The sequence below is a fragment of the Notolepis coatsorum genome (assembly GCF_963971535.1).
Source record: "Notolepis coatsorum genome assembly, chromosome: 12".
Lineage (NCBI taxonomy): Eukaryota > Metazoa > Chordata > Actinopteri > Aulopiformes > Paralepididae > Notolepis > Notolepis coatsorum.
Window position 1 is genome coordinate 29,149,167 of NC_140176.1, and position 19,923 is coordinate 29,169,089.

General features: G+C 43.4%; 1 protein-coding gene across 1 annotated transcript in view; it reads left to right on the forward strand.

Moving 5' to 3' along the window:
* The window catches only part of LOC311237651 (rho-related GTP-binding protein RhoN-like), an 81,844-nt gene that overhangs the window by 22,812 nt on the left and 39,109 nt on the right, over positions 1-19,923 (forward strand). The window contains exon 3 of the mRNA XM_084325604.1: positions 17,819-17,928. Coding sequence (XP_084181730.1) covers positions 17,819-17,928 — 110 coding nt within the window. The remainder of the gene's footprint in view (positions 1-17,818; positions 17,929-19,923) is intronic.

Consider the following 19,923-nt stretch of genomic DNA (forward strand, 5'->3'; position numbering starts at 1 on the left):
CCAGGCCCATTGGGTCGCTACTCACGTCTTCGCTCAACGCTTCTGATCACCAGAGTGAAGCGTTGTTGTGTGACTTTGTGAGATATTTGTAAAACGTTAAAGGTATCGAGTTCTTACTTCCAAATGATGATGGTCAGCTTGTACAGACAGGAGCTTGACCCCATTGACTTTGCATTGGTTTGTGGCCAACTATGCAGAGCTAGTATGAGGAACAGCATGGATTCAATCTGGACCAAATCAATATGGCGTTCTGTTGTATATCCACATCCACATGTTTTGTTGTAGGTTAATTTGTAGATGTACAGCCAGCCTTGTGGTGCAGTACGTTCTGAGTCTGAATTCTGTTATGTTTTACTTCTAATCACATTTCCCTGAAGGGTGAGGAAACTGCAACCCTACGACTTCATCACATTTGTGACATGTTGAAAGAACATTTCATGGACTGTCGTATTAAAGACATTTGCATTCAAGTCAGCTTTCATCCCCTGAACTGAGGAAGAACACACTGATAATAATCATGTGTTGATATGAGGAACAGGAAATACCAGTCTGGTCACCTCCTATTGCCAACGGCAACCTCACAGTCATCACACACACACACACACTGTTCAGCCCTACATGTACATGGAATGATCCTCAACACACCCTAAAAGATTGATACTCTCATAACCTTTCAAACCACTCAGTAACTGTTTTAAACAATTATTCTTTATTTTTTCATGTAATTATTGTTAATTTAAATAATTATTTACAGGATTAAACTGGATATAAAATATATAACTTGTATATCAGATTTATGTACAGAGTTGTAGTATTATTATGTACAGTGATACAGGTATAAAGACACTCTGGTAGTAAGTCATACTGGCCAGCAGCGTAAGAGTAGGTAGTGGCTATGTACAGATATAGTAAGATATGTAAAGGATTATATGCAGGTACCGTAATTCCTCTAATAGTAACCGGTATTCAATTAAAAACCGGGTCTCTATTAATGACCGGGTGCGCTGTTGAGCTAAGCAATTATAAGCCGGCCTCCTAATACAAGCCGGGTTTCATGTATATTAGAGGAATTAAGGTATTTCCCTCAACGGATTTACCATAGGCAATATATTTTGTTATTGTTGTTATATGCTGGCCTGGCTGTGCAGTAAATACCATATAATGGTATGGTGTTAATGTTTACCAAGAGAGTAAGCCTACCTCAGAATTGTATAAAACGAAGTTATTATTATTATTATTATTATTATTATACCAGTATTGTGATTGCACTATTTTACTTTATTTAACTTTTTTTGACCACCTGTAATTGCACTGTTTACTACCGCATTTCATACAGTACTTGGTTTCAATAAATGAACCCAGTACATTTTACTGGGTTCAAACTGACACAAAATGTTGATTTTATTCATTATGATCTGTTTGAAAATTTGAAATATAGGCCTCTCTCTTATACATGCCTCCTCCTAATACAAGCCTGGTATCCGCTACAGTTGAAACAAATACAAGCCGGGGTTACTATTAGAGGAATTACGGTATGTACAGACGGATGTGGATATATATATATATATATATATGTTAAGAATAAATATATATATATGGTATATACAGGCACAGCATTATTGTACATGCTATCATACAGAGTTATATGCAGATGTAGAAGTAGGTAGTACAGGTTGGTATTCTGTATTGTCAACACTTTACGTTTAGGATCCAGAATGGGCAGGAAAATGGAGACTTACTGTAGTTCATCTTCTACTCGTGTTCCATGCGGTGGTTTCTGCCTCAGATTCCTTACTGCACCATTCCCAGCCTTTTAGCAGAGATATGTTATTCATTTTAAACATATTTAAAGCTCACATTTCACCTCAAAATGCAGTAAATTACAATGTCATTCTACGTAAAATCACATCACATGTCATTATTTTCTCTGAATGCGTTTGTTTTGTAGATAATCATTTCATTGTGGTCACCATCTTTAGGATGATTTCTCCACTGAAAACGACCCCAGGGCCCCGTCTCCTCTATAGACTCTCTGGTGTCACTGCAAATTAGTCAAATTACAGTCAAATGAGTGTGATACTGGCCGCCTGTCTTGCTTGTGTGACCTGCATGTTGGCGTGTGTTTTATTGGAAAGGTGGAATGATGTTGCTTCTGTACAAACGCCAGGCATGTTTACCACCATCAGTATCTTTTTGTGTGTGTAAAACATTTCTCTCTGGTTGTATGTGTGTAAGTTCTTAATTAAAGGTAGAATATGTATGCCGTCAAACAGCAACCTCTAGGTAAAAGAGTCCTGCTTGGTACTGTGCTTTGTGTACATGTTTTTGTTTTGGTCTGATGTGTGGGTTGGAGTTGAGTGGGGACAGGGGCGGCGGTTGCTACTGCTGGCCACACCTCAGGTTCTACCAAGAGAGGTCTCCAACCCACATGTCAGACTGCAGTACCAAGCAGGGCTCCTTTACCTAGAGGTCTCCGTTTGACAGCATTACAGACTCGACCTTTAATGTTTGATCGACTCCCATGAAGTTCAGATTTATGTACCCACCTGCTACTTGATGATGATGTCCATCTGTGGAGTTCCTTCATCAGCACAATCCATGTTGTTCTTAATACTGCAGCTTCTAATGGAACCAGTGTTAATTTTGGCAGCTATTTTCATTTTAGTTTTAGTCTTAGTCATGTGTCAAGTGCTCCTTTTTCGTTTTCATCATATTTAGTCGTCTGCATTTATTTTTCGTTTAGTCAGTTTTAGTCAACTAAAAGTCTGAGCATTTTAGTCTTAGCCAGTGTTAGTCTCGATTTTGTCTTTTTTGTTTTTGTCTAGATTTAGTAGCAGAAAACTGATGATTTGTCTAGTTTTCGCTAATGAAAAAAAGGCTTTTTATATTGTAAATAATATGTTTGACGTAAAAATCTAGATTTTTTCTCAATGTCATCTTTATAGACTTCGTCAATCAATTTTCTTGTTTCCCTAATTTGTTGTAGCAGCTGACTAGTTGGAGTATTTTTATGCTGTTGCTCTATAGATGTAAATTTTTGGGTTAGATCCTGATATTTGCATTCTTTCGTCTTCAGTGTTGCTGTGATGGCAATCATTTTCCCCCTTAGCACAGCTTTTGCGGCATCCCAAACAATCACTGGATTAACCTCACCATTGTCATTAATCTCTATGTTTTTAATTCGGTCCTAATACTTTCAACAATTGTTTTGTTGTTCAATATTCCTGTGTTAAGCCTCCATAGTGTGTTCCTTGGCCTACTATCCAAGTGTAAAGTCATATAGACTGCAGAGTGGTCTGATATGTCAGTAGTTCCCAAAGTACAATCCGTTATCCTATGTCTATCACCTCTAAACATAAAAATATAGTCAATTCTTGAATAAACAGAGTGAGGAACAGAATAGTGGGTGTAGTCTCTCTCAGATGGGTGGAGATCTCGCCATACATCAAACATTCCTAAGTCTGTGAGTGAAGCATTCATTATTTTTGTCTGGAGTCCTGTTCACCCTATGGCTTGTAGTGTCCAGCTCACGACTAAGAATAGTATTAAAATCTCCCCCACAGATTAGTATCCCCTCAGACTCCGCTGCTATCAGACCAAATATGAATTTATAGAAACCTTTGTTGCTCCCCGGTGGGGCATATACATTCAGCAGCGTAACCAAGTTGCCCTCTAATTTGCATTTTATCATGACATCAGCGTCCTTCCTTATCATTAGTTTCTGTCATAAGTTCAAAATTTAATGAGTTAGGAATTGGTATAGAAACACCTCGTTTATGACCCGATCTAAACGAGCTATAGAACGTATTCCTATATCCATATTTCTTGAGTTTCTCGTGCTCCATCTGAGAGAGATGAGTTTCTTGCAAAAAGATAATTTGAGCTTTTTCACGTTTCAATTTGGTTATGACTTTGCTCCGTTTAACTGGGTTAACCAGACCATTTACATTTAGATACCACCTTAAAGTTTCTACTCATCTATGCTTTAACAACTTAAACCTGACACTGTCAACCCGGAATTCACACATTACTAAACATGAACAGTTAGACATATACACATAGAGAACAGGTGTAACATTAACAAAAACAATACTTGGCTTCCAAAAACAGACGTTCGCTGGCCATCCCATGGCTTGGGTCCCGTTGGGGTGGGGGGATAGACTCCACTCAAGTGCAGGCCCCCGCGGAAAAAAAAGGAGCTATAAAAAAGTGTCTAGTCTACCTACAGCGTGCCTGAGTGACTCTCGTCGGTCTTTCAATAATCAAGTGGAGTCTGTTAAACTATAAAAAAGGGAGACTAATAGTCATCCAGTCATTTGTGTCAAGGGGCTATTCAGCATTCACGTGAATAGCTTACAGCTAGTCCGCATTAGATCCAACAAAAACTCGGAATGTCTAACGTTAAGCGAGTCAAAACAACACAATACAGCCCATAGTCCGCGACATATTCGGGCAGTTCACTCACGTCACGTTGAATTAACTCACCAGTCTTATTATGCTATGTATTTCTCACCCTGAGATTTATTTGCTGGTGGTACATTGAAAGTCCTGCAGTCTGTTCTTTGCTCGTTGGGCTATTCCTCTCTCCCTCTCGCTCGCGTCTCCCGGGTGTCTCTCCTTCCTTCCAGCGCGCTGCCACGGTTGTCCTCGCTGTAGTCGCTTGTCCTGGTCTGTTCTAGCAGCGCGGGGGGCTGGCTCCTCCACAGCGACTCCTCTCTTCTTCAGAACCTGTGCGGCTTCCTCGGCGCTGTCATATGTACGTGTGCCGGAGTCCCAGTGGATTCGGATCTTAGCGAGGGGTGTCTGGAACCGAATCCCGTTTACTTTCAGTGCCCTTTTGATGCCACCATATTCTCTTCTCCTCTGCATCACCACCGTCGCGTAGTCATGGTCAAACGACAAGCGTTTGCCCTCGATCTCGATCTTCTGCCAGGCTTTACTGATGACCATCTCTTTGGTAGTGAATTGGAGGAAGTTTATTATAATCGACCTAGGTGGTGCATCGGGTCCTGGCTTTTGAGCCAATGCTCTGTGGGCCCGCTGGATCTGCAGGTCGGTATCTGTCGGTAGTGAGAGCTCAGCTCTTAGCAGCTTATCAATAAACTCCGGGAGAGGACAGTATTTCTCCGTTCCCTCCGGTACGTTATAGATGCGCATATTTGTTCTTCTGGACCTCCCTTCCATGTCCGTTAGCGCTTCTTGCATGGCTCTCTGCTGTTCCAAAGACATGAGGAGTGTTTCCTTGACTGTCATATTCCATGTTTCTGTTTCTCCGATGCGCGCCTCTGCCTCGTGTATTCTGGTGCTTTGTGCTTTGGCCTGTAGTGCGTTAGCTCTCAGTTCTTGATTAATTTCCTTTTTAAAATCTTTGAGTTCTGTCATCAGTTCTGTCTTTAATTCTTCTTGTGTCGTTTTCAAGTCGTTCTTCAGTTCTGTCTTAAGGTCGCGTATCTCTGCTAATGTTGGCAAGTCCCTCTTGAATTGTTTCAGTCGTGTTTTCACCGCCGCCATCTTCACCCATGTTAGTTGATCTTACTTTGTCCATCTCGCCGTTTTCGTCGTCTTTCTCCTGTTTTTTACAATTCCTTCGACTCATAGTTTATGTCCTCTCACTTATTTCCGAGTATTTCATTATTGTTTGAGCTTTTCTTTTTGAATTTGGAGAGGTTATCTCAATCGACCGTCGGGAGCTACAACTTCAAGCAGCCATCTCGTGTGCCTCTCCCTACGGAAGCCGCCACCGCACTTCTATGTGCATAAAGTGTGGTAACAAAATATCACAGCCCCTAAGACGGGGAGCGTTCTAACTCTAGTCATTACGATGTTTTAGTGCACTTCAAGCGCTAAAGGGATTCATAACTTATAGCAGGGTCAATCTCAGTGTTAGTACTCGTCTGTTTCTTTTCTTTTCATACAAACATTACCTTTTTAAGTGAACGTGGTCTTGTCCTTGTTGTATCCATGTGTAATGTTGATAGTAGTGGGTGTACACCGATGAAAGAGAGCAAGTCTGTCTGGGATGCATACCGTAAATCCTCAAATATAAGATGGGTCTTCTATTTACCTCGGCTGCAAAGAGCACCAGGCCTTTTTTAGAGAGGCTTATATAAGAGGCAGGCCTTAATTTAAAAAATGACACTCATGGACATAATCCCTTCATTTTCAGACTTTTATTGCATTATTATTTTTATTTTTTAATACGTACATTGTCTGTCTACATTTATTTAGACTAGCATTGGTATTTAAATATTGAGTGCAGTTGAGTAATTGTGGGATTAACGTAATTCACACACTGAAGTTGTAACTGTCTATACTAGGTTGTGGGGTCCGGGGACGGTTTAGCGTGTGGTACCTTCTCGACTTCCTCAGTTGAATCGAGTTGTTTACATGCAGTAGCTTTAGCTACTAACGTTATCATAGCATCATGGTCTGTAATGTGTCAACTGGACAACGCCAGCCTCGTCTGCCAATGCCATATAGATAGCGAACGTTAACGTCATCCAGCTGACACCACAGATCTACCATTCTATATCACGGCACGAAAAATAAAATAAAAATACTTTTTTTTGCGACCTTGTATTAGAGCCCGGCCTGTGTTTGTCTAAATGTATCAACCTCCCCCCCCCCCATTATAAGGGGCCCCTCCTCTATCGGAGGTCCCTCCTCTATTTGAGGATTTACCGCATATATAGGTCCCGACTGCCAGGCTATTAGCCTAGCCATCCTCTCAGCCTCCGTCTTTTTTTTTTTTTTTTTATATCTTTTTCCCCCTCCTTTTCCCTCCGTTTTTCTCCCATCCCAATGTTAGTCGTTATGCCAATTCCCAATCCCCTTCCTGGTCGCTGCGCACCTACCCCCCCACAGTCGGTCTGGGAGAGTGGAGGCTATCACGTATCACGTGCTTCCTCCGACACACGTGTAGCCAATCAACCGCTTCTTTTCACCTGGCAGAGCGGACTCTCACTGAGAGGGTGTAACGTGTGGAAGGATCACACTACCCCCCCCCCCCCTTAGATCCTATCCTCGCTGAGCAGGCGCCCTGACCGAACTGTAGGAGTCGCTGTTTACAACGACCAGGACCCACCCATCAGCTTTCCCACCCCCCAAGCTGATGGCAATGTGGAGAGCTGGGCTCGAACCCAGCGTCTCCTGCATTGGTGGCGAGCGCCTTGCCCACTACACCACCTAGCCGCCCAGCCTCCGTCTTCTTAAATGCTATGTTCTTTTGGTAGAACTGTTCGGCTGCCACAGGAGTGTTGAGAGAGTAGCAGATTCCGTTCATGGTTATTGGTATAAGCTGTAGTCACGAGAGACCTGGGACGTGTTTTTTAGCCTCACGTATGTTATGTAGCTTGGCTTTTAGCCATAAACGCTGCTGAGCTTAACCCGGAAACGGAAAAGGGAAATGCTGAAATAATAACGTGACTTATTCTAAAAGTTATATTTTATTTTGTCTCATCTTGTTTTAGTCAACATAAATTAAGATAATTCGTCATGGTTTTTGTAAACTACATTTTTGTGTCCTCAGTTGTGGTCAACGATATTTAATTAATTCAATAACGTGACGTCACGTCTCGTTGTCGTCGCGGGAAAAAGCTTTGTTGACGAAGATCTTTCGTCATCAATTTCGTTGACAAAATTAACACTGAATGGAACTAATGCAAATGGGGCCAAGCTCCTGTCTGCACAAGCTGACTGAACGTAACTGAAATCTGATTTGTGGTTTGTTTATTTCGGGACTTTGCATTGGTTTGTGGCTAACAATCCGGAGCTAGAATGAGGAATGTATGTTGGCTAGTATGTTCCCCGGGTTCCATTGTTCCCCGCTCGCGATAAAAAGGGTCCTATGTTCCCCGCTCCCGAAAAAGCGACAGAGTTGTGTGAGGGCCGACCATGTCAGCTTGCTTCATTCTCTGTCATTACGGTAGTGTTCTCAAACGTACACGTCACGACTACTCCCGAAAAAGCGACAGAGTTGTGTGAGGGTGTAGATAGATGGTGCAACAGATTCGCATGTAGGCCTATCAAAGATAATATGTTCAATACACCATAGTATTATAAATGGGTCTTAACAAGAGAGCCAACATCACGTAGGCCTATCAAAGATAATATTGTATGCGGTCAGGTGGCGTAGCGGAGATTGTGCTCGTCACCAATGCAAGAGGCTGCGGTCTCGACTCCCGGAGAGTCAGCATTGCCTTGGCTTGGGTTGATCGCTATACTAACTCGTTTGGCTGAGTCACGCCCAGGGCATATAGCACACGAATGAACACGGACGGACGGGCGGCTGCCGCTTCACTTCCGCTCCCATGTTAACAGACGCTACTGTGCACACTGGCCGCAAGCGGGAGCGCGCATCGTGGGCGGCTCCCGGGCGGCAAGCTATCTTTTCCGCTTTGGTTGGATTCGAGGCGGCGCGGGAGGCGTGCGCCACGCGACTGATTGATTGGAAATTTTATTAACAGATTGCAGAATGGGTACAATACAGTACAGCTCTCTCTTTTTCTCTCCCTTTATTCTCCCTGCCTTTCTTTCTTTCTTTCTCTCTTTCTTTCTCTCTTTCTTTCTCTCTCTCCAGTCTCTTTCTCCCCCTCTTTCTTTCTTTCTCGTTTTCTCTCTAGAGAGAGGGAGAGATATGCTGGTTCAATGGAGGGCTTTGCGCTGCAGCGCGCTCTGAAGTCGGACTCTGTGTGTCTGGCCAGGTGCGCGATCCCGCTAGGAACCCGCGCGTGAAATTTGTGCGCGTTGTATGTGCCCGGGCCGTTAGGGGGAGGGGAGCCGTGGGTGGGTTGTGGACAGCGACCCCTACAGTTCGGTCGGGGCGCCTGCTCAGCGAAGGTAGGATCTGGTGAGAGGTAGTGCGGCCTCCCACACGTTACACTCTCCCAGTGAGACTCTGCGCGGCCAGGCTGGCTGCCGGCTGGCTGCACATGCGTCGGAGGAAAGCATGTGACAGTCTCCGGCCTCTCGGACCAACAGTAGGGGAAAGTGCGCAACAACCAGGAAGGGGGTTGGGAATTGGCATAACTACTAACAGTGGGATGGGAGAAATCGGAAAAAGGAGGGGGAAAAAGATAAAAAAATAAAATATATATATATATATATATAATATTGTAGCGTTCTGTAAGGCTGTCCCCGAAGCCTGTTTTTGGTATTCGAACTTCGTCAGGGTTTTACGAACGAACGTTCGAACCTTCGTTTTTAATTAAAAAATAAATAAAAAATATTCAAAGTTTTCAATTATTTTTCTTTTTTTTATAAAAAAAAGTGTGTTTGGACCTGTATGTAACTGTTGAGTGGAATTAAACGACACGAAAGAAACATAAAACTCTCCTCATTCTTCAATGACAGTGACAGAACGCTACAATATTATCTTTGATAGGCCTATACGTGCGAATCTGTTGCACCACCGGTAGCCGGTGCGCTCTTACGGGCAGCCTTGGTGGCGAGCTGCGGGGAATATAGAAGCTTTATTTCAGCGGGGAACATGGGACCCTTTTTTGTTCGGGAGCGGGCGGGACCGGGGAACATGGAACCTTTATTTCGGGAGCGGGGAACTTAGAACCGAACATAGAACCCGGGGAACATAGAACCCGGGGAACATAGGGATGACCCCGGTTGTAGCTAACTTAGGGTGACCATATTTTTATTTCCAAAAAAGAGGACATGCACAATCGAAGCGGGCATGGCCACCTTCATTTCACTGTCTTGTGTACTGTACTGTATGTGATGAATAAACCTCTTGAATCTATACTCAAAGTTTACTCAAAGATGCCTTTATTGTTTTAACATGTGCTTGGAAACATGCACCCAGAAAAGCGGCATTTTTTTTTTTATACTTGGAACTTGAGGACTGCATACTTCTTTTGCAAAGCTTATCTTTATACTTTATGCTTATAGCACATGCATAAGCCTGGTCTCTTTTGAAAGATGACATTCTGAAGTTTCGTACACAATAAAGAAAAATCACTTTTAGTGCTAATGAGTAACATAGGGCTGAACATGAGTTGAACTTGTGTACTCACATTTTTGTGTATTATAGTTGCAATATTCCAAAATAATATATATATTTTTTGTATAAGCTGGAAAACACCGCAAATCCATAGCCTGAAGGGACATGGGCCTGAAGGAACATTAACGTGTGTTGTCGGACCTTACAAATACATTTGATTTTGATTTGATTATCAATAAGGTAGGATATCTGGAACACACAAACACACTATTTTTTAAATCACATGCCATGAAACTCTGGGACCTGGCTGAATTTAAGACTGCACAAATCATGTTTAAAGCACGAAACAATTCACTCCCGGGTAACATCCAAAAATTATGTTATAGAGAGGGGGGTTACAATTTAGAGCAGAGTCTAACTTCAAGAAACAGGCTGTTCATTCAACAATGTATGTATATTTCAGTTTGTGGAGTGAATATGGGTTGCATAAGATAATAGAGTGTGAAGGTATACTGAATACTGTCTATCTGTATGTCATGTATGTCATATGTTATGATGAATTGAAAATGGGGGACCCTGATGTAAACAAGACGAAAGTCTTTCTCTGGTCTGCATCCCCTTAACAATTGTGTGTATTGAGCCGTACTGTATTGTACCCATTCTGCAATCTGTTAATAAAGTGCAGCAAATTAGACCCAGGCAACTACCGCCCTGTTTCTATTCTTACCTCCATCTCGAAAGTCATGGAGAAAATAGTCTACGAACAGGTCGAAAAGTACCTGGCGGAAAAAAATCTAATCTACGAATTCCAATCTGGCTTCAGAACGTCCCACTCCACTGACGCATGCCTCCTCTATTTGAACGACCACATCAAACAAGAGGTGGACGCGGGCAAATACTGCGGCATGGTCATGCTGGACCTACAAAAGGCCTTCGACACTGTCAATCACTCCATTCTAATAGACAAGCTAAAAGCAATTGGTTTTGATAGCTTATCAGTGAGCTGGATGCAATCCTACCTGGCGGGGAGAGAACAGATGGTAGAGGTAAACGGTACTCTATCCCCCCCCCCTCACAGTGAGCTGTGGTGTTCCACAAGGAAGCATACTAGGACCGCTAGTCTTCCTAATTTATGCAAATGACATGTCGTCAGCCTGTGACTGCAACTTGTTCCTGTTTGCGGACGACTCAGCCCTGCTGGTCTCTGACAAGAACAAGTTGCAGGTTGAAAAAACCCTCAGCTCGGAACTAGGCAAAATCTGCATATGGCTCGCTGATAACAAACTATCATTACACATGGGCAAAACAGAGTCCATTCTCTTCGGTTCAAATAACAAACTCAGCAAGACCGACGGCTTCTCAGTTACAGTGGGTGACAATATTGTCACAGGAAAGACGAAATTACCTACCTGGGTTCCATCCTAGAGGCAAATCTTTCCTGTGACAAAATGGCATCCAATGTAATAAAAAAAGTCAACCAACGAACTAGATTCTTGTACCGGATCTCCTCTCTGGTAAACAAGAATACCCTGAAGACTCTGGCAGGAGCACTCATTCAAGGGTACTATGACTATGCGTGCACCTCATGGTACCAAAGCACCTCAAAGGCGCTTAAAACAAAATTACAAACATCACAAAACAAACTGGTCAGACTACTACTTGACCTGAACCCCAGAACCCACCTCACCCCTGCCCACTTTGACAACCTAGGATGGCTTAGAGTAGACGACAGAGTACAGCAACTTGCAATGGGCCTGGTCTACAAGATACACTATACGACCGGGGTGCCCATGTACATGTCAAAATACTTCCCAAAGGTCAGTGAATACCACAACCACTACACCAGAGGAAGCTCAACAAATCATGTTAAACCCAGATTCGGCTCAAACAAGGGACTAAACACGTTTCGCAATTATGCCACAACAATGTGGAACGCCCTACCCAAAGCTGTAAAGGAATGTGAATCCCTGCCCACATTCAAAACCACTCTTAAAGAGCACCTACGGGAGGCTGCAATTCGAAACTGGCCACCGTAAATGCCCAAAACCCCCACCACCTCCTAATAGACAGTCTCCTCCCCACCGCATGTATATATTCCCTCCCCGCCGTATGTATATGTCTCTCCCACCCACCCACCCCCTCCTAATGTACAGTCCCCTCCCCATCATATGTATATACTCTGTCAGGATCTAGGGGTAACAGTACTGTATATTGGAATACCGTTTATGTCACAAATGTATCAGTACTAAATACCTATATGTCCCTATGCCATAAATGTCATGTATGTTGTGTATGTCATAAATGAATTGAAAATGGGGGACCCTGATGGAAACAAGACAAACGTCTTTCTCAGGTCTGCATCCCCTTAACAATTGTATGTATTGAGCCGTACTGTATTGTACCCATTCTGCAATCTGTTAAATAAAGTTTTCATTCATTCATTCATTCAGCTAACTATCTGGAGCTAGTATGAGGAACAGCATGGATAGCTAACTATCCAGAGCTAGTATGAGAAACATCATGGATTGTGTAGCTAACTATCCGGAGCTTGAGAAACAGCATGGATTGTAGCTAACTATCTGGAGCTAGTATGAGGAACAGCATGGATTGTAGCCAACTATCCAGAGCTAGTATGAGAAACATCATGGATTGTAGCCAACTATCCAGAGCTAGTATGAGGAACAGCATGGTAGAGCAGCACACTATCGCAGGGCTCCACAACTATGTACTCCGACATAACATCAGGTCTCTGTGGACAAAACTCATCCCAGCAGCAGTGACTCACTGACACTCTGACACACCAAGGTATCATATAATATACACCTCAGCCAGAGCCAGCTGAGCCTGCAGGAAGCAGCAGCAGAACCTTTTTTAAATGAGGCATGTTGTACATGGTGGAACAATGCATGATATAGGGCCTACAGTACTCTGTGTCCAGCAGTACAGTATGTAGAACACTGCATGTTGCACTCTGTGTCCAATAGTACGTAGAACAATACATGATATACTGTGTCCAGCAGTACATGGAACACTGTATGATGTACTCTTGTGTCCAACAGTACATAGAACACTGTATGATGTACTCTTGTGTCCAACAGTACATAGGACACTGTATGATGTACTCTTGTGTCCAACAGTACATAGAACACTGTATGATGTACTCTTGTGTCCAACAGTACATAGAACACTGTATGATGTACTCTTGTGTCCAACAGTACATGGAACACTGTATGATGTACTCTTGTGTCCAACAGTACATAGAACACTGTATGATGTACTCTTGTGTCCAACAGTACATAGAACACTGTATGATGTACTCTTGTGTCCAACAGTACATAGAACACTGTATGATGTACTCTTGTGTCCAACAGTACATAGAACACTGTATGATGTACTCTTGTGTCCAACAGTACATAGAACACTGTATGATGTACTCTTGTGTCCAACAGTACATGGAACACTGTATGATGTACTCTTGTGTCCAACAGTACATAGAACACTATGATGTACTCTTGTGTCCAACAGTACATAGAACACTGCATGATATTATACAGTACTGTGTCCAGCAAGTTTCAAGTTGTTTTATTTGTCACATTAAGGTACATTACAGTGAAATGTTTGGTTCTGTATGAGCCCCCTGAGATTGTGCTTCATACAGTAAAAAGTTCAAAGAATAAAGACCAAACACTATACAAAATATACAAACTAAATGCAAAAATGAGGTAGAGATGTAGTGCAAATCTTTTTAGTAATAAATGGATAAAATATGGTGTAGTGTTAAAAAGTGAGTGTGTAGGGGCGGCGCCAGAGTGGCGCACCGCATACAGAACTACGGTGCTACACGGCCGACCCGGGTTCGACTCCTGGACCCGGTGTTCTTTGCCGAATGTCTTCTTTCTCTTTCTCTTTCTCTTTCTCTTTCTCTCGCTCGGACTGCCCGGTAGCAAAAATCAATAAAAACCTACAAAAACATTACTTGTCCGAAAGGACAAGTAACATTAAAAAAGTGAGTGTGTGGATGTTGTGTGCAATGAATGTAGATGGATGGGTTAGTGTTGCATAGAGTCATTGAGCATCCTGATGGCCTGGGGATAGAAGCTCCTGAGGCTTTCTATACTGGCCATGAGACTCCGGTAACGTTTGCCTGACCACAGCAGTGCAAAGAGGCAGTTGTTTGGGTGGCTGGAGTCTTTGACTATTCTCTTAGCTTTGGCCCTGCAACGCCTGGTGTAAATGTCCTGGAGCGTGGGAAGCCCACCTCCAATTGTGCGTTCGGCTGATCGAGCCACTCTCTGCAGTCTGCTGTCGTTGGGTGCAGTGCTATTCCCAAACCAGGAGGTGATGTTACCAGTCAGGATGCTCTGTGTGCAGATGAGGGTCGGTTATGTTATACGTTACAATAAATATAAGCAATAAAGAATTAGAATATGAAGAGTAAAAGGTGCAGTATACACAAGGTACCCTAACTGGCATGATATACATCATACGTTGTAGTCCGTGCAGGTTTTGGTGTCCGACACTTTGTGTGTGTGTGTGTGTGTTATGTATGTGTGTGCATTCATAGTAGCTAAAATAATCTAACGTCTATCTCTGCACATTCTCTCTCAACTCGATTCTTTGTTTAGTGGCCAATGCCTTTTAGTATGGCGACAAAAGGCTGTGGTATTGGTGACAAAAGGCTGTGGTATTGGTGACAAAAGGCTGTGGTATTGGTGACAAGAGGGGCAGTTGAGGGGGCTTTGTTGCCCCTCGTGGCTAGGAATGTGTCCCCTGCACCAGGCCACCGCACTCGGAGAGGCCCCTCGGAAAAATGCCATTCTGAAATACCAGGTGACTCATTGTTGTGAGTCATTCATTATACTACTGTCATGTGTCTCTATTCACTTATTCTGGTGTGAGTCTGTGAGCTGTGTACAACACCCTCTGAGGTGGGGGTCTCTGAGCTGTGTGTACAACACCCTCTGAGGTGGGGGTCTCTGAGCTGTGTACAACACCCTCTGAGGTGGGGGTCTCTGAGCTGTGTGTACAACACCCTCTGAGGTGGGGGTCTCTGAGCTGTGTGTACAACACCCTCTGAGGTGGGGGTCTCTGAGCTGTGTACAACACCCTCTGAGGTGGGGGTCTCTGAGCTGTGTACAACACCCTCTGAGGTGGGGGTGTGAGCTGTGTGTACAACACCCTCTGAGGTGGGGGTGTGAGCTGTGTACAACACCCTCTGAGGTGGGGGTCTCTGAGCTGTGTACAACACCCTCTGAGGTGTGGGTCTGAGCTGTGTACAACACCCTCTGAGGTGTGGGTCTGAGCTGTGTACAACACCCTCTGAGGTGGGGGTCTCTGAGCTGTGTACAACACCCTCTGAGGTGGGGGTCTGAGCTGTGTACAACACCCTCTGAGGTGTGGGTCTCTGAGCTGTGTGTACAACACCCTCTGAGGTGGGGGTCTCTGAGCTGTGTGTACAACACCCTCTGAGGTGGGGGTCTCTGAGCTGTGTGTACAACACCTTCTGAGGTGGGGGTCTCTGAGCTGTGTGTACAACACCCTCTGAGGTGGGGGTCTCTGAGCTGTGTGTACAACACCCTCTGGGGTGGGGGTCTGAGCTGTGTACAACACCCTCTGAGGTGGGGGTCTCTGGGCTGTGAGCTGTGTACAACACCCTCTGAGGTGGGGGTCTCTGGGCTGTGATCTGTGTACAACACCCTCTGAGGTGGGGGTCTCTGGGCTGTGAGCTGTGTACAACACCCTCTGAGGTGGGGGTCTCTGGGCTGTGAGCTGTGTACAACACCCTCTGAGGTGTGGGTCTCTGGTAGAGCCATATGAAATCCGTTTTATTTTTTCCAAATTCCTTAAATTTTTTTCCAAATTCAGTTTTTTTACGTTTTAATATTTCAGAATTCTGTATTTTGCTTTGTACGCTCATTTTACCATCAGAAATAGTGTCTAATAAGTGGGAATGAATAAATGTCCACAATTTAATAAGATATAACAGTCCATTTAATAGGGCTGTCTTAAATACTTCGAAGCTTCGAAGCTTTGTTCGATGGGCATGGGATTCGAATAATAAAAAAAAAAAAAATGCGATTTATAATTTTTTTTTTTTTTTTTTTTTGTAAAATCAACTCTGCCTCTCTTTGTTAATTACAACAAGCAATGCTGTTTGTTATTTAAGATGAGGTCAGACTCGGCACTGACAGATTTGTGTTCATTGTGCTGCTTTTATAAAGCCTCAAATGACTGCTTACAATATTTCTTGAAAGCAAAGTGTTTTGTTTGTCTAAGATTTAAAAAGGTTTAAACTTTACAGCACTGACAAAGTTGAACAAAGTGCTGTACAAGTCCCACAACATAAAAAAAGAAAAAAAAATTGCAGTGTTGATTCCATTTTTATTGCTCAATTCCGCGACTCCGTCCGTGATTCTGTGAACGCGGATTTCATATGGCTCTGGGCTGTGAGCTGTACAACACCCTCTGAGGTGGGGGTCTCTGGGCTGTGATCTGTGTACAACACCCTCTGAGGTGGGGGTCTCTGGGCTGTGAGCTGTGTACAACACCCTCTGAGGTGGGGGTCTCTGGGCTGTGAGCTGTGTACAACACCCTCTGAGGTGGGGGTCTCTGGGCTGTGAGCTGTGTACAACACCCTCTGAGGTGGGGGTCTCTGGGCTGTGAGCTGTGTACAACACCCTCTGAGGTGGGGGTCTCTGGGCTGTGAGCTGTGTACAACACCCTCTGAGGTGTGAGCTGTGTACAACACCCTTTGGGCTGTGAGCTGTGTACAACACCCTCTGAGGTATGGGTCTCTGGGCTGTGAGCTGTGTTAAGACAACCCCTCACAGGGCTGTACGCTAAGCTTTTTCACTAGGGGCACACTTGCCCCTAAATGAGATTTAGGGGCAAAGAATATTTTTTAGGGGCACATTTTTAAATACCATACTGTTTACATGTGTCCCATACTGTTTACGTGTGTCCCATACTGTTTACGTGTGTCCCATACTGTTTACATGTGTCTCATACTGTTTACATGTCCCATACTGTTTACATGTGTCCCATACTGTTTACATGTGTCCTATACTGTTTACATGTGTCCCATACTGTTTACGTGTCCCATACTACGTGTCCCATACTGTTTACATGTGTCCAATACTGTTTACATGTGTCCCATACTGTTTACGTGTGTCCCATACTGTTTACATGTGTCCCATACTGTTTACGTGTGTCCCATACTGTTTACATGTGTCCAATACTGTTTACATGTGTCCCATACTGTTTACATGTGTCCCATACTGTTTACATGTGTCCCATACTGTTTACGTGTGTCCCATACTGTTTACGTGTGTCCCATACTGTTTACGTGTGCCATACTGTTTACGTGTGTCCCATACTGTTTACGTGTGTCCCATACTGTTTACATGTGTCCCATACTGTTTACGTGTGTCCCATACTGTTTACGTGTCCCATACTGTTTACATGTGTCCTATACTGTTTACATGTGTCCCATACTGTTTACGTGTGTCCCATACTGTTTACATGTGTCCCATACTATTTACGTGTCCCATACTGTTTACGTGTCCCATACTGTTTACATGTGTCCTATACTGTTTACATGTGTCCCATACTGTTTACGTGTGTCCCATACTGTTTACATGTGTCCCATACTGTTTACGTGTATCCCATACTGTTTACGTGTGTCCCATACTGTTTACGTGTCCCATACTACGTGTCCCATACTGTTTACGTGTGTCCCATACTGTTTACGTGTCCCATATCATACTGTTTTACGTGTCCCATACTGTTTTACGTGTCCCATACTGTTCCATATATTTTCATTCAGACATGTTGGTCACGTCCTCTTGTTGCTGTTTCTGTCCACAGGCTCAGCCTACTATGACAACGTGCGCCCGCTGGCCTACCCAGACTCTGACGCTGTCCTCCTCTGCTTTGACATCAGCCGACCAGAGACGCTGGACAGTGTGTTGAAGAAGGTCAGTGTGACTCCAACATGGAGGTCGTCCTCCTGAATGTCCCAACGTCTTCATTAGAGGAAGATTCCTTTAAGTAGTAGAACTAAAAGTAGTGCCACAGCCAGGTCTATAGTAATTTAAAGTGCTGATGTTGCTTTGTTTGGGCACAGGGATGATTATGGCTGATTTGAGACAGGTCGGCACTAGGGCTGTCTTAAATACTTCGAAGCTTCGAAGCTTCGTTTGATGGCACAAGCTTCGAACATTTAAAAAAAAATCGAAGTTTAAAAAAAAAAGAGAAAAATTAACTTCGATTTTTTTTTATGTTCGAAGCTTGTGCCATCGAAATAACGGGAGCATGTCTATGTTCCCCGGGTCCTATGTTCCTCGGGTTCTATGTTCCCCGCTTTGATTGATTGATTGAAAATTTTAGACCACCAGGCCTGATTCCAAACTCTAACCTTAACTAGTTCGAAAGAGGGCCTAAGCTTAGCCGTTCGAAACAAGGCGGACATTAATAATTAATAAAATAATAAAAAATAATAAAATGTTCACTCTATTAATCAATCAAAGCGGGGAACATAGAACCCGGGGAACATAGGGATGATCCCGAAATAACGTTTATCCATTCAACTAGCTGCTGTACTGCTATGGTAGCTAGCCTAGCCGCAATGCTATGGTCGATCCCATTCACGTTAGCATGTAAGCTAACAACAACAAGAGCGGTAGGTTTATTCTCTCTCTTTTCGATTTTTTTTTTTTTTTACTTCGATTTGTGTGTGTGTGTGTGCATGGGGCCATTGGGTGGGGCCGGGGGACAAATACACTGGAGGAAAGTAACCCAGCTCAGCACTGCCCAAATTATATCATCACTATTGCCTGTTTGAAGGATATCATCCTCAAACACATATACACCCACATGCCTTGTAGAATTCCACACATAAGAAAGAAAGATACTGGGATGAATAAACAAAATAGGAAATAAAATGTAGAAATGCATGCAATACATAAATAAATATGAATCTCCATATATGAAATAGAACATTTAGATAAGGTGCTACTGAGATGTTTTGGTGAGTTCTTTGTTTTTTTGTGGAAGTAGCCCTTCTTAAAAATGCATGAACATTCACTGATAATTGGTCTGTAGTGGAGTCTACAAGGTCTACATTGCCGGACCATGTAGAATCCGGACCTTGTAGACTGACATAATTCTGTGCATAGTTTAGTCTACACAGGCCATATTTCAAATAATCAAAATCTTACTTCATTCATCTTAAACATTCTTGATTTGGGGGATTGGTAGTTCCCATGAAATCTGAAGTTGTTCAAATGACAACAGCGATCCACCTTGAATTAAATCACACAGCCGAGTGAAACCTTGTTGGCTGCGTCAGTCACGAAAGGGGCTACTTAATTAATTAATCCAATCCACTTTATTTATAGAGCACATTTAAAAACAACAAAGTTTACCAAAGTGCTGTACAAGTCCCACAACATAAGATATATATATATATATATATATTTTTTTTTTAATCAAAGCTTCGAATTAAAATCGAAGCTCGGCCCGAAGCTTCGATTGCCAAAAAAAGCTTTGAAGGTCAGCCCTAGTCGGCACAATAGCCTGGGACAGAGACATATTAAAAATATATACATCTGCAAGCTGGTGGGCACAGTCTCTAATCACTCTCCCTGGAATCCCATCTGGCCCCCCAGCCTTCCTTGTATTCACAGAGATGAAGATTGGTCTTGTTAACCCTTGTGTGGTGTTCTCCTTTAACCCTTGTGTGGTGTTCTCCTTTAACCCTTGTGTGGTGTTCTCCTTTAACCCTTGTGTGGTGTTCTCCTTTAACCCCTGTGTGTTCTCCTTTAACCCTTGTGTGGTGTTCTCCTTTAACCCCTGTGTTATCCTTTAACCCGTGTGTGGTGTTCTCCTTTAACCCGTGTGTGGTGTTCTCCTTTAACCTGTGTGTGGTGTTCTCCTTTAACCTGTGTGTGGTGTTCTCCTTTAACCGTGTG